Source organism: Barbus barbus (assembly GCF_936440315.1).
Source record: "Barbus barbus genome assembly, chromosome: 43".
NCBI classification, from domain to species: Eukaryota; Metazoa; Chordata; class Actinopteri; order Cypriniformes; family Cyprinidae; genus Barbus; species Barbus barbus.
The window spans coordinates 8,996,602-9,012,675 of record NC_136721.1 but is presented as its reverse complement, the minus strand read 5'-3'; the positions used below and the strand labels follow the sequence as shown (position 1 = coordinate 9,012,675).

Here is a 16,074-nt window from a genome sequence, read left to right as displayed (position 1 = left end):
ACTTTGTGCGGATAGTGGTGATTAGTGATTCTTATGTCTCTCTTGTCTTGGCAGGTCTCTGGAGATCGGTGTGCCAGGACTACTGGAGGTAGCGGACAGCCACAACAGCCAAACAGGATCTGATGATGGAGAGGGAACGGAGAAGGACAAGGCAGAAGGTAAGTAATGATAAGAGAGGTATACTCAGCACTAGGGCTTCGTAGGGCGTCGGTCCTTGTCGCAGGTACAAGATCGGACACTGAGTGATCTAGTGAAGGTGCTTATATGTGGCTGGTGATAATGAGGTGCAGGTGCTGGTGATTAATAATCAGGTGAGGTGGAGCGAGGTAATTGGCTGTGCGAGGAGCCTGGTCCTTCTGTGACAGTACCCCCCCTCCCCACGGACCGCTCCTGAGGGCCGACCTCGGCGTCGTGGTGGTCTGCCTCGGCCTCGAGGTGCAGGACAATCTGGATGAGCAGCATGAAAGTCCTCTAGTAGGCCGGGATCAAGAACATCATCCTTGGGGATCCAAGACCGTTCCTCCGGGCCGTAACCTTCCCAGTCCTCCAGTACGCCGGGAGTTTAAGATGTCATGAACCTTGTAGATGGCCCCGTCGTCGATGATAAGCGGGAGAGGGGGTTCCTCGTCAGGACCAGGCTCTGGGGAAACAGAGGGATAGTAGGGTTTTAGAAGAGAGACATGGAATGTAGGATGGATTTTGTAATGTGCCGGAAGTTGTAATTTGTACGTGACCGGGTTGACCTGTTCCAAGATGGTGAAGGGGCCAACGAATCTGGGACTCAACTTGCGGCTAGGCAGGCGCATCCTAATGTCCCGTGTAGAAAGCCATACCTTTTGGCCCGGCAGGTAAGTGGGAGTTGGAGATCGACGGGCATCTGCGGTGATCTTCTGCCTGCGCACAGCCTGCTGCAAGTGATGGTGTGCGGAGTCCCAGACTCCCTCGCTCTCTTGGAACCAGTGATTCACTGCAGGAACATCCGAGGGTTCCCCGGACCACGGGAACAGGGGAGGCTGGAAACCGAGTACGCACTGGAAGGGAGTGAGTCCAGTAGAGGCTTGCCGGAGAGAGTTCTGGGCGTACTCGGCCCAGCCAAGGAACTGGTTCCAGGAGTTCTGGCGGCTATGACAGAAGGTTCTCAGGAATCGCCCTATTTCCTGGATTTTTCGTTCAGTCTGCCCATTTGACTGTGGGTGGTATCCGGAGGTTAGACTGATGGTCACACTTAGGAGAGAAAAGGCTTTCCAGACACGGGAGATGAATTGGGGTCCTCTGTCGGATACAATGTCTTCGGGGAGACCAAAATATCTGAATACGTGGTTGAAGAGGAGTTCAGCTGTTTGCATAGCAGTGGGTAGCCCAGGCAGAGGAATGAGTCGAGTAAACTTGGAAAATCGGTCAATAATAACCAGGATGCATGTGTGGTTGTCGGATGGTGGCAGGTCGGTTATGAAATCTACTCCTAAGTGTGACCAGGGGCGATTAGGAATGGGTAGAGGTATTAACTTGCCAGCAGGAAGATGTCGGGAACTTTTGGCCTTGGCGCATTCTGGGCAGCCCTGAACGAACCTTCTCACATCCCTAGCCATGTTAGGCCACCAGAAGCGATCTTTTAGCAGCGAGAGAGTTGCGTTGGCCCCTGGGTGACCAGTACCAAGAGATGTGTGAGAAGAGTGAATGAGGGGAGTGCGCTGTGTCCGAGGAACATATTGGTGGTCTGGAGGACAGCCCGGCGGATTGGCTGGAGGAGTGTCTGAGACGACTGGTGGAGAGGACCAGGCAATGGGGTTCACAATTATGTTGGTGGGTAGAATACGTTCTGGCTCATCGGTAGGTTCCTCTGGAGAATGAATTCGTGATAGAGCATCGGCTTTGATATTCCGAGTACCTGGGCGATATGAAATCTGGAAGTTGAACCGGGTGAAGAATAGAGCCCAGCGGGCTTGACGGGGGTTGAGACGTCTGGCCTCACGGAGGTATTCTAGGTTCTTATGATCAGTGAGTACAGTGAATGGTTGAGATGCTCCCTCTAGCCAGTGTCTCCACTCCTCCAAGGCTAACTTGATAGCTAGTAGCTCACGGTTGCCGATGTCATAATTCCTCTCCGCCGGGCTGAGTTTTTTGGAGAAGAAGGCGCATGGATGGAGTTTAGGAGGTTTCCCCTGCTGCTGGGACAATACCGCAGCAACCCCAGTGGTTGAGGCGTCAACTTCCACAATAAACGGGGAGTTCGGGTCTGGATGGACTAGGAGTGGTGCCGTGGTGAAGGCCTCTTTGAGACGGTTAAATGCATTGGTGGCATTGATATCCCAGGATAGGGTCTTCTTACTGCCCCGGAGGAGATCTGTGAGAGGACTGGTGATGGTACTGTAATTAGAGATGAAGCGACGGTAGAAGTTTGAAAATCCAAGAAAACGTTGCAGCTCTTTGATGGTGGCTGGACGTGGCCAGGTGGTGATGGCTTCCACCTTCCTCCTGTCCATACGGGTGCCACCTTGATTAATGATGTAACCGAGGAAATGGGTTGAAGACTGGTGGAAGAGACATTTTTCGGCCTTGAGGTACAATTGAAATTTCCGGAGTTGTTGGAGGACCTCCGCAACGTGGTGGCGATGTTCGGCCAGGCTCCGGGAATAAATGAGGATGTCGTCGCTGGAAACGATGACGAATCGATGTAGAAACTCCCGGAGCACCTCATGCATAAAGCCCTGGAAGACAGAGGGGGCGTTGACAAGTCCATAGGGCATAACCCGATACTCGTAGTGACCAGTAGGGGTGATAAAGGCTGTTTTCCATTCGTCCCCCTCTCTTATGCGGATGAGGTTGTACGCGCTGCGGAGGTCCAGTTTGGTGAAGATGGTGGCACCGCGGAGTTGTTCGAGAGCCGCCGGGACAAGAGGAAGGGGATATCTGTATTTGACGGTGATTTGGTTTAGTTTACGGTAATCAATGCAGGGTCTTAAGCCTCCATCTTTCTTGGCGACAAAGAAGAAACTGGATGCAGCAGGGGAAGTGGATGGTACAATATATCCCTGGTTGAGGGCCTCCTCAATATACTCCTCCATCGCCTTCTGTTCAGGAAGAGAGAGGGGATAAATCTTACCCCGTGGTACTGGTTCACCCGGAACTAGGTCTATTGCACAGTCCCATGGCCGATGAGGTGGTAAACGTGATGCGCGCTTAGGGCAGAAAACGTCGCGGAATGCTTCATAATCCGGGGGAATTTCCACCGATTGCTTCTCCACCGGGCTCTCGATACTGGTCGTCTGGAGTGGAAGATCTTGGGTCTTAGGTGATTGTGGTTTGGGTAAATGTGGGAAGCAACGAGGGAAGCAATTAGTACCCCATCTTAGGACCTCTCCCGAGGTCCAGGATAAAATGGGGTTATGTTTCACCAGCCAGGGTCGACCTAAAACAATATCGATGGTGGATTCTTCTAACAGGAGCAAATGGATGGATTCGTGATGTAACAGTCCAAGACGAAGTGACAGGGGACCTACACTATATTTAACTAGACGGCGGGTGAGTGGCGTACCTGTTATGGCTTGGATTTGGTAAGAGGTCTCGGTCGCAACGGGAGTGAGGTTGAGCTGACGGCAGAGCCTTCCCGAGATGAAGTTCCCCGCTGAACCGGAGTCAAGGAGGATTGTGACGGGTATGAGGTGAGTATCGAGGACAATATTAGCACAGGTAGATAAGGGATTCATCTTGTCGACTTGGGGTTGAACGCCACTCACCAGAAGTCTAGGTGGTCGAAGGGTGCAGGACTGGATATCATGCTCGGAGCTTCCACAGTATAGGCACAAACCATTGTTGATGCGACGTTGTCGTTCAGTAGGGGACAGATGAAAGGAGTCTGTCTGCATGGGTTCCGGTCGAGCCTCTGGCTGGCGAGGGGGAGGAGTGTCAACGGTAGATGTGGATTCCATGGAGACAGCCTTCATACGATTGGAACATCGGATTGCGAGTTGAACGAATTTCTCTAGCCCATAAGTGTCGTCGTAAGCGGCCAGCTGATACTTGAGACGAGAATTCAAACCTTGACGAAAGGCTGTGATGAGCGATGGTTCATTCCAGCCGCTCGCGGCTGCGAGGGTGCGAAACTAAAGGGAATACTGGCGAATATCCATGGTTCCCTGTCTAAGTTTATATAACTGCTCACCAACCGTAGAATCACCCGGGGAGTTGCTGAAGACTTCTTTAAAGTGGGCGAGGAATTGAGGATATGACTGTGTAGCGGGTCCAGCCTGACTAAGGATCGTCTCAGCCCATCTCAGCGCCGGGCCCGTGAGGGAAGTGATTATAAAGGCTATTTTAGCTTGATCAGTAGAGAACATCTGCGGGTGTAAATCAATAGTTAAAGAGCATTGAAGCAGGAAACCGTTGCACTCCTCCGGATCACCTGAGTAGGGCGCTGGTCGGGCCATGGGACTGGCGAACATTATAGGTGAAGAAGAGGTTGTTGCGGAAGTGACTGAGGTAGGTGCAGAGACCGGTCGTGGTGGTGAGGAAGGACGGATAAGTATCCTCTTGAGTGTGTCAACCAATTCCTGAAATGGGTCGCTCGTACTCATCCTTTAAGCCTTCTTGGTCCGATCTTCTGTAACGGAACAGTCCACACAGAGGTAAGTAAAACAATCTGTGCTTTATTCAGGTGCTCAGTCACACAACAACGGTGATAGCTTTTCCAACCCAGGTGAGTCACACTTCGTGCGGATAGTGGTGATTAGTGATCGGTGATTCTTATAATGTCTCTCTTGTCTTGGCAGGTCTCTGGAGATCGGTGTGCCAGGACTACGGGAGGTAGCGGACAGCCACAACAGCCAAACAGGATCTGATGATGGAGAGGGAACGGAGAAGGACAAGGCAGAAGGTGAGTAGCAGGTAAGTAATGATAAGAGAGGTATACTCAGCACTAGGGCTTCGTAGGGCGTCGGTCCTTGTCGCAGGTACAAGATCGGACACTGAGTGATCTAGTGAAGGTGCTTATATGTGGCTGGTGATGATGGTGATAATGAGGTGCAGGTGCTGGTGATTAATAATCAGGTGAGGTGGAGCGAGGTAATTGGCTGTGCGAGGAGCCTGGTCCTTCTGTGACAACTTCATAATATGTCCTTATCCTGTGAGAAATTATAATAAACTTAACATTTTACATTTACCTTTCTTATGTTTATGTCTGTTTTTTTATTTTTTGTGGTGAAATAAGTGTCAAATATTCAAGAATATCTGTCAAACTGGTTTTGAAAAGGCAGGCTAAATGAATTTGAAGTAAAATAAGTTAATTTTAATATTGCTGTTATTAATAAACATAAAAACAGTCACAAAAATATAATGTAAATATAAAGCAAAACATTACTAGAAACTCTACAGGTTTTACTTTGTCTGATATACATAACAATAATCACCATATAAAAATACCGGAAGTGCATTTTTATATTTCCAGTTTAGTGTTTGCTAGACCACAGCTTTTATCTGTGTGCAGATAAGGTTTATTTTTGTCCTGTTTGTGTTTTCCACATAGATAAGACACAAAGGCCATGAGGAAATTTACATATAAACATGTGCCACGAGGGAGCTTTGGTAAAGGACATTTTTAATTTGCCCATATGTTACTGTGCACAGTTACAAGGTCACTTTATTACACGCATTACTAATCTGTATGGATTGCAATGTTGGCTACATTATGTTCTAAAATGAGACAATATTTCAGTGTTTAATTGTTTAACTTCAGGCTATGCTGCTATTACTGTGATATTCATAGTGCATATACAAAACATACTTATTTATAAAAGCATGTTTTGAATGTAGGATTATTATAATAAATCTAAAGTCTATTAGGCTATATCCAGCAGCACTGAAACTTTGATAGTCATGTTGACCTTACAGCACAAAAAAGGCAGGCCTTCGTTATTTCATTTGTCAAATGACAAGGTTGCTTTAAGGTGAAAACAACAACTTTGTGACCTTGACCACCCAATAGTAGGAAAATATCAGTAAAAACAATGTAGTTCCAACAAAATGACACTAAACTGCTATCTGCTGTCTGCAAACATATAGCGGCTTAAAATAATAAAAAAAATGTTATTCTTCATCCACAAATAAAACTTATCTGTATGTGACCAGCTTAATGGTAGTTTATGCATGTAGATAAAGACAAATTATACCAGGAAGGAGAAACTTTGATAGATTAAGATAAAGACTACTCACATCAGACTGGGGGAAAAAAAGTGATAAAGTGAGAAGCATTGCCATCTTGTGGCCATCAGTTGGTTTCTACTTAAAATCATCTTTTTTAACACAGCTGGAATTAAACCAAAACTGTTAGTTCATTTGCAGCTTTATTAAGTGCAGAATGTGATGAATCGAGAATGTAGACGTCCACTTGTACCCCTTGAATCTAGAATGTAGACGGTCATAAATGAAGAATGCAGACGTCTATTGCATTTTTAAAATACACTGATTTCTCAATACATTGCTCGGACAATGTGGAGGAGATATCATAGTTTTGGCTCTTGGATACGTGTATGATTGTCACTCATGCCGCATGCACAAAAAAGCACAAAGTGGTCTAATAAACACAAAACGGCTTTGGGAGAAAGCACAGGTACTTCAATAAATACAAAAAATAAATTCTAGTTCATATTTACAAAATTTACGATGGGATTCAGATCTGTGCATTTATTAAGAGAGAAGCCAGAAAAGTGTTTGCAAGATATAGTCATGTGGTTACAGAATTAATCTTTTGTTTCAAAATGTCATGACCAGCAATCCCACAGCAGTCGTCCTAATGGGCCGTTCACACTTGCGTCCGTCTGTGTTGTTTTTTTCCCCATGTAAACATTGCGACACATTTGCTGCGATGCGTCTTGCTGTTTATTCAGCATATTGCTCAAGTTAGAAGTAGTTTACATTCCATTGCAAATTTGCATTTGTTCATTTAGCAGAATATAAATATTTCTGAACACATTACGACCCCTAAGGAGTCTGATTTTTCAACATAAGGTTCGTAGTATCCAGATTTGAGGTGCAGTCACATTTAAGGTGCAGCCAATTGCCATTGTTTTACAAATTTTCACAGGTGAAATCCAGTCATTTCAATAGGAATCAACACACTGATCAATAGAATGCTACTTGGTTTAAAAGTGACTTTTGTGCGAACTGTGCTACACGCATCGCTACACTATTGCCGATATAACAGACCTTTTTGTATGTGAAATTTCAGAGAAATGTACAGTTGTTCAGTTGATTTTCATTGGCAAAATCCAGACATTTCAACAGGAATCTACACAGTTGGGAATTTCTTGTGAGGGCAATGGATTTTTGAATTCAGATTTTGAATCAGGGTCAAGTTGGACAAACAACTAGACAATGGACATTTTTGCCAAAGATACACCAAATGTTGAAACATCATTCTCCTGATGAAAAAAAGCATTGAACCAGCTTTTTAACTAGTCTTGTTTAAGCTGGTCTTCCATTCTGGTCTGCCAGACCATCTATGATCAACTATAATTTAATTTGGTTTTCAGCTGGGTCAATAAACCTTTAAAAGTGAGACAATGACTAACAAGATGACTTTTCCCTTAGAGAATATGGCAAAATATATGATTCATGGATCTCTTCATTCAACAAGGTTTCATTTGAGTGCTTTAAAACAGCAAAACCTCTGAAAAATCTTGCTTTAAGTCAGGTTCTAACTGTATGATTTTGCCACCTGAGACAAATTTTTAGGATTGTACCATTTCTGTAGTGCCAATATGAGGTTTTTGCGTGATGTCTATGCACCATCAGATGATGTATTCCCTTCACAATGATTCTCAGCCTCAAAAGATCTGGTGGTGAGTGAAATTTTGTTGCACCGCTTGTATACCGCTTGCTGTCAACAGCACCACTGGGATCAAAATGGTTCATAAGATGTGCATTGTACAGTCTGACCCCACACAGTGTACCAGGACTTTTGCCCAAGATCTCACTGGGATCATGTACAACAATCGTAGAGGACTGGAAAAATCATACAGTATGTGCCTGGTTAAAGCCAGATCTTCACAACAGTTTCTTACGCCATGTGTTTAAAGTAGCCAAACGTGGTAAATCCCTGGGACATGTCATCTAAAAAAAAAGCCATGACTAGGGTAATTTTTCTATCTGATCAGATGTCTTTAACAGATACCACATAAAAGACTGAGATCTGAGGTTATTTCCTGTAAAAATATTGCAAATGCCAAGAAAGAGTGTAGAGGCCGTAAAACCACTTAAAAATATACTCACAAAATACCACAGGGATAAAGAAAAGGAAATGTATCAGTCTCCTGGTTTTCGTTTCAGTCTTTGAAGCAGGAAGTCTTGTCTTTTCTCTGCAAGGAGCTCTTGAATTCTTTTATTATGCGTTTTCTCACGGAACGGCACTCGCTTTCTGGGAACAAAGTGGTTAAGTGCGACCTCGTTCGGATTGACAATCCTGTAGGACACATCGATGGAGTTATTCTCCTTCTTGTCTTCTGACCGATGGAGACTGATTATGGTAGGAGGGCTTGTTGTTGCAGTAACGTTAGGTTGTGGCGTTGTCAGATAAGTTGTCTCAATGTTTTTATTCTCAGGTGTGCTTGTATATTGTGGAGTTGTTGGCCAAGGCTCTGCAGATGATGAGATGAACTCTGATGATTCAGATTCCGAGAAGTGTTCAGTTGAGACGTCGCTCCATGTTTCGTCCTCGTAGAAATGGGTGCTGGCTTCCTCTTCGTAGTCGAGAGTGCTGGGATGCATAGTGTGCACAGCGACAGAACCGGTGGTGAAAGGGACTGTGGTTCCTGGTTTTAGGGCTATTGGGTTCACAGTGGATGTGTAGCCCCAAAATGTGGGCTCAGTGCTCATGTTTCTCCATCTGCTGACCGATGGTGTGATTGTTGCGCCGGGCTTCTGTGAGGTCCCGTACAGCTGTGTCATGCGAACAGGAGCCATTGCAGTGGGAGTTATGGTAGGGGTGATAGTGGTGTACATCCAGGGTTTAGTCAGGTTGAATACAGAGGTGTAGTTGCAGGACTTGCAGCACATCTGTCTGTAGCCTGGGTTGGAGCAGTACTTACTGAGAACCTCCATCCGACAGAACACAGACTTGTCTCCTTTACAGCGGGATCCTGAAAAATAAACCAACAGGATGCTCAGTGTGGAGTTAGTGATGTCAATACAATAATGGGAAATAATAGAAAATAATAGTAATAATAAAAACATTATAATAGTAATATATGAAAATGAAAAAAACAAAAAAACATGCATGACCCTGGCAGATAGTAATGGACTTCAATACAATAATAGGAGGTTAAAAGAAATAAATAAGAAAATATATGAAATATGGAAATGAAAGAAGCATGCAGCAGCATGACCCTGGCAAATAGTGATGTCAATATGGTAATAGGAAATGTATAAATATTGTATAAATATAATATAATATAAAAAGGGATGAAATATTAAAATAAACCATCATATATTGTCAGGATCCTACCCTGACAGTCTTGTCTGTCTTGTCCCTGTTCGATGTTTCTTTGTTTGTTTTGTGTCTGAGCACATGACTCTGTCTCGGTTTGTGTTTGCCACGTGCTCCTCTTGTCCAACCTCCCTGTTTCCCATGGTCACGCCCCCTAGTCCTCCTTTGCTTGATTGTGTTCACCTGATCCTCGTGTGCTCTGCTGCTTTATATTGTGTTCCTTTCCCTTGTGTCTTTGCTGGTTCGGTTTGGTGTTTACCTGTTTCTTGATCCTAAAGGTATCCGTTGAGCTTGCTCAAGTGATTATTTGATCTCTTATCTTGTTATTTTATATCCTCGGTTCCTTTTTGTTTTCTCTAGCTCTGTCTAGTTCTTGTTTTTTTTTTTTATTGTGCATTCTTATCTAGTTTTGTTTTCTCTTTTGATTTAGGTTTTCTTTTGTCTGCCTTGTGTTGTCTTGTCTTGTTTGTTATTGTGTTTTGCACTGTCCGGCCCTTTACCCAGATTCCCTGGCCTCTGACCTCTGCTACCTGGAAGCGGCTCTCCACTCTCACGAGTTAGGTCTTTGGTTCTGTGAGTCCCTACCTAGCGGCTAGACTGGTGCGACTTCTGAGATTCACTTCAAGCTATGGGGTCCCTGTCTTCCTGCCTTCCTCTGGAGCTGCTGCCTCCGTGTTTGAGTCCGCTGCCACCGTGGACAGGCTCAGTGGTCATCCCTCCTGCCTGTATTGTGTTGTCTGCCCTGCCCCTCTGTTTGGACTGATTCACTTCTCACTCTCCCTGCTGTTTCTAGTCAACGTCTTGTTAATAAACCACCATTGTCTGCTCATTTGCATCTGGGTCCCATTTCTTGCAGATCCCTGACATATATAAATTAAGATATATATATATATAAAAAAAAAATTACGCAAAACACCAGGAAATGAGGAAAATGTGAAATGGAAATAAAGTTAGCCTATGCAAAGCGACGACATAAAATTATAAAGCACAAATTCAGAAGATTTAAGTATTCGGTATATTACTTGACCCTTTATTCCCATAAACACAGCCGACAAGAAACCACATTAGTTACACAGAGACTTCCTGTCAAATATAGAGCATGTACAAGACAACACATACAACTTTTCTTAGTATAATGTAAACGGCTTTGAAATGTCACACCATTCACAGTTTAGTAAACACTTTGGTAAAACATCTCAACACCATCAAATCCATTGAAAAACAGACAACTTTGAGGAATATAATTATAAAAAATGGAAATGGCACATCCTGGATTACATAATGTGGAACCACATAATGTAACCGTACGTAATGTAGGGAAGAAATGCTACGCTCTGGAATGAAGGAGCTGTGACAAATAAGACCTACAGGGGCCAGCATTCAGCAAAGATCTGACTACAGGCCAAACGCTGCCTTCAACATGCCATTTGATATCAGTTTAAACCAGTTTTAATTACAAATAAGTCCATGCTAGGTGCTTTGAATATGTAATTCCAGTAAAGGGCTGGAAGAACAGTCTAAACAAATGCTACCGTTAGTGCTTTTCAATGTAAAGCTCGTATCGAAGTCTTGTGTGTTAAATAAAGGAGGATTTTCAGCCTGGACCCTGTCACATTTATTTCAGTTACTCCGATGAATAGACATTACCATGAAAAAACAGCAGGACCTCGCACGCACGCGCACACGTGCGCGCGCGCACACACACACACACAGTATCTTTATAATCCTTTAAAATATCATTATAACCTTAAATACTCTTTTAAACATGATATATACTGTATACGTATTTCAAATCATTACTTTTCAGGCAAGGAAACATGGCCTGTAAGGTCAAAATACATTGATAAATACAATATATTACTTTTGTTACCGTGTAAGAGATAACAGTCATTGAATATGTTATTACCATTACTAAGTATGTTCAACGTTATTTAATATATACACATAATTGCTGTATAGTTTTAAAAAAGGCCTTTAGACATCGTCTGCATCACTATAGCTTCATCTTCCCACAGACTTACAATCATACAGCAGTGAAAAACCATGATATAACAGAAGATCTGACGAGCAGCAACCGTCTACACTTGCTTAGCTGTAAACATTCATATTTGTTGTTGTTCTTTTCTTTAGCTGCCTCTTTTAGAAATTTGGTGGACATGCAAACGTAAACTCGCATCCCTTCAATGTCTGATGTGAGTGGAAACAAACACGCAGAAGCATGAGGTATTTTTGATCCTTCATAAGGATGTCAAACATCGACACACAACCGATTTATAAAATAAAAATGTGTTAAAGCGTGCACCATCTTACCATTCTAGTCTTGTCATCATATAGAAAAAAATGTGTAAAAAATAATGAAATGCTCCGTAAAAGCCTCCTTCTATATACTCGGTTCTTAAACTATTTTTCAAGAAAATATATACAAAAATACATGACATTTAACAGTCAAAATAAATTAAGATTATGGCCCACATTGTCGATATATTATTTATGTTCATCTTACATATGTATTTCATTGACAAACTAACTGAAATGCTCCAGTTAACGACAGTACCGGACTAACTCCCTCACACAGAGGAGTTTGTTTCGTAGAGTTTGTTGAATGATTCACCCTGGAAGTCGTTACAACAGTCATCTCCATATTACCTGACGTAGCACAACCATCACGGCTTCTCAAAACAAAGTCTCCTTCTGCACAGGCATCTACCGCCCTTTTTCAATGCAATTTTAGGCTGTGTTTAGACCTCAGCTCTGTAGAAGACTAAGTACAGAGCGAACAAGGGCAGAGGGAGGAAATAGCCCACAGAATTCCCTCGGACGAAGGAAAAGTTAAGACTCAGAGGGACACAGAAGCGGTCAGGACAGAGTATAACAGAGCCATAGCGTAAGAGAGAGAGGCAGGGTCCCGGAAAGAGCGGCCATGCAGCACACAGCAGGCTGATGATTGGAGATGGGCCGTTTACTTGAGGAGATCTTGGGCGCTGGGAACTCGGGGTCTGCTCTGGAGAGCCACTGGATGAGGAAGTTCCCTCTGTCATCTAGAAATTAAGAGAGGGTTTAGGAACAGTGTTATTTTAGTTTTGAAAGAGTGAATTCTAAGGAGCTGTATAGGCCTCAGTGGACACTCACTTGGACACGGTGCCAGGAGACATGATTTGATGTTCTCAGGCTTGATGTGCATGCAGATGCCGATGGCATTATCAGGGGTGCTGCACATGACCTGCCGCTCTTGAGTCCCATTACCACAGGTCACTGAGCACTGCACACACATGCAGAACATTTAAACATTCACAGTAGCAGAATTGGATACAGTAACAAGATATCGTTGATTCACCTACACTACAGGTCAAAAGCGTTTTGAAAAAAGTCTCATCCATACCAAGGCTGCATTTATTTGTTAAAAAATAGAGTAAAAATATTGAAAAAAATCTTTTACAATTTAAAATAGCTGTTTTCTATTTTAACATATTCTGAAATGTTATTTATGGCAAAGCTAAATTTCAGCAGTGTCACATGATCCTACAGAAATCATTCCAATATGCCAATTTTGTGCACAGTTATTATCAAAAATTCAGCTTGCCATTGCAGGAATAAATTACATTTTATTTTACATTTATAGTGTGCCAGTAGTGCACCTTCACACTGTATTAAGATTGTATTATTTGCAAATAAGTCATTACTTAAATAATGGCATAATGTTTTGAGAATAAGGTTGTTACATTAAAGTATTAATATTGAATGAGAATGTGAAAACCATTTTGTTGCTTTAACATAATGATGGTCCTTTCTTTTAGCATCACTGACGCTAAAATACAGCAACTGATACAGATGCTGATATAAGATTTGTTCTTTTAGAATATCACTGATATTCTGACTGATAAGATATGTTTCATAATTTTCATGTTATGGCCAATAATCAATAATATCACAAATATTATTTATTATTACTATTTGATCTATTTGATCAATTAAAAATAAAGCAGTGAACACTAAAACAAATAATTCATTTTGAATTTAGGCATATTGTTATAATATATTAATGTACGGTATGAAAAATGGATATCCGTTTTGTGTTTTAATAGTGTTATTAAATAGGACATATTAATCAATGTGTTTTTAAAGATTAACTTTAAGTGAGTGTTAGATAAAAATGTGCACAAACAATGAAATATCTGACTCTCAAACTCTCAGTCTTACTCATACTCACCTGAGACCAAGGTCCAGTTCTCCATTGTGCAGGGCATAGGTGACGATTACAGGGTCGTCGCCCTTCAGGCCGGTCATCATTGCAATACTTAGCGCTGATGGCTTTGTATGAACCATCCAGTTCAGGTCTCACACAGTGCACAGGTCGAGTTTGAGAACCAGTCTTACCACATGATTTACTGCACTCTTCCCATTCTCCTGTCACCCAGCTGAAATACACAACACACATTGAAAAAATGTCCACTAACCCTACGATTCCATTACACCAGGGGTCACCAGACTCGGTCCTGGAAGGTCGGTGTCCTGCAGAGTTAAACACACCTGAAGCAGCTAATTAAGGTCTTACTTGGAATACTTGAAACTTCCAGGCAGGTGTATTGAGGCAAGGAGCTAAACTGCAGAACACCGCCCCTCCAGTTGACCCCTGCCTTACACCATCATCCATCACTCATTTAGACACTACAACAGTTCAGCTGTATGATATTGTTTTGAAAACAACCACACGGTGAACCTCATTTGCTTACATTGGTTCTGAGCACTCCTTCTGGTTGCAGGTTCGACTGATGGCGCGAGGTTTGGGTATGTTGGCACAGAGGGTGCGGTGTACCATTTTGCCATCCGACTTCCTCCGGCATCCAAAACGTGTGTACTGTTTCCCTACAAGCCAGACAAACAGACAAAACGCCACAATACAAGCTGTTGTATCCTACGACTGATCCAAGTTTCACTCAAAGCTCTTGTCTCTCAGGGTTGTGCACCATTCAGTGTTGAATTAAGAATTAAATTCTTTTAGCAACTTTAATAAACAGAATACGGAACACAGAAGTGCAATTTAACCAACAAACAAAACATTACTTGTACTTTTTTATTATGAATTACACATAAACATACATTACCTTCTAAAAGTTTGGGGTCACTAATATTTGATTTTTTTAAAAATCGAATATTAGTCCTTTCCTTTTCCTTTAGAAATTAATACTGTTATTTAGCAAGAATGGATTAAACTGATAAAAATGTGACAGTAAAGTCATTAATGTTAATGTAAACAAATAAATGTAAATGTTAATATAAATGTTGTTCATATAAATATTGTTCTTTTGAACTTTTCATTCATCTTGAATCTTGAAAAAAAAAAGTTTCACATTTCCATAGAAATGAAGACTGGAGTAATGGCTGCTAAAAATTCAACTTGGTCACTTCGACGTTGTGTCGAAGTCTGACATTAGGGGTCAGACTTCGGAGCCCAGACACCTCTGACATCATTGAGAAAAGGGCAATGATGTTGACAAGTAAACTTTGCACAGCTGGCCACGCCCCGGATATCCGGGTATGAATAGGCCAGCATGGCATTTGTTCACTCATTAAAAATGTAATATATTCCTGTAAAGGAAAACATCTTGGTTACATATGGTAACCCTCATTCTCTGATGGAGGGAATGGAAACTTTGTGTCAAAGTCCAACAAAGTCCCTTCTTCTTCCGGGTACGAGGCCTCGATGTACACTGAAGGAAAGCAAAGAGAAGTTGTGGGAGAAGTTCCGCCGGATGAATTCCTGCGGACCTCTTGTTCCTCTAACTGCACATGCTCTAATACAATGCCCTGGTTCCTTTTTTCTCATCACCCTTGACAGCGGTCTAACGAAGGAATATATGGGGGTCCCCCAGGTGGAGAGAGCGGTAGCGGTGCATTTTATGAGCAAAACGCTACCACCTGGAGGGGCTGTCTGAAACTCCCGTCCAGAGCATATAAGTTTCTTCATCCCTTGTGGTGAGAGCTTATACCGCTTCTGGACAAGCTGCATCCACTCTGCACACCATGGCTGTCCTACCGGTGTTTAGGCCGGGGTCTGCACAAGGGTGTACCCAACCTGGAGCATGCAGGAAATGTACTCGGCGACTGACTATGCCGAGGGCATGCAATCAGTGTACATCAGTGGCCCAGAAGCACCATGTGTGGCTCAACCTGATGGGGATGTGGGTTACTGAGAAAGCGCACTTTCTTTACTCCCCCATTTCCCAGTTTGATCTCTTTGGCGACAGTTCTCGACAGTCAGCAAACTGGCAAAGGTATTCTGCCTTGGCATGGGTCCGGTTCTATCCTTGGACCCCTGATGTAGCAATCTCTGCCTGCTTGTCGCTGGGGAAGCCCTGAGAGAACTGCACTGACCCTCCATCAGCCTGGACTGGTGGTTAAGCCTGACCGAAGGCAATCTTCTCGCAGCAAGGTGGCATCACCAGCTCGTTCTCAGGTTGCTTACAACCCTTAAAGGGGTCATATGATGCAATTTCAAGTTTTCCTTTCTCTTTGGAGTGTTACAAGGTCTTTGTGCATAGATAAGATCCCTGAAGTTGCAAAGACTAAAGTCTCAAAATGCAAGAGATATTCTTTAT

At 43.0% G+C, this 16,074-nt stretch overlaps 1 protein-coding gene across 1 annotated transcript in view; it reads right to left on the bottom strand.

Moving 5' to 3' along the window:
- Positions 1–6,323: 6,323 nt before the first annotated feature.
- The window catches only part of LOC306862666 (A disintegrin and metalloproteinase with thrombospondin motifs 2-like), an 86,690-nt gene continuing 76,939 nt past the window's right edge, over positions 6,324–16,074 (bottom strand). The window contains exons 18-22 of the mRNA XM_079405590.1: positions 14,209–14,341; positions 13,686–13,893; positions 12,608–12,737; positions 12,442–12,516; positions 6,324–9,131 (exon numbers count right to left, since the gene is read on the bottom strand). Of these exons, the coding sequence (XP_079261716.1) occupies positions 8,299–9,131; positions 12,442–12,516; positions 12,608–12,737; positions 13,686–13,893; positions 14,209–14,341 (1,379 nt within the window). The 3' untranslated portion in view covers positions 6,324–8,298. The remainder of the gene's footprint in view (positions 9,132–12,441; positions 12,517–12,607; positions 12,738–13,685; positions 13,894–14,208; positions 14,342–16,074) is intronic.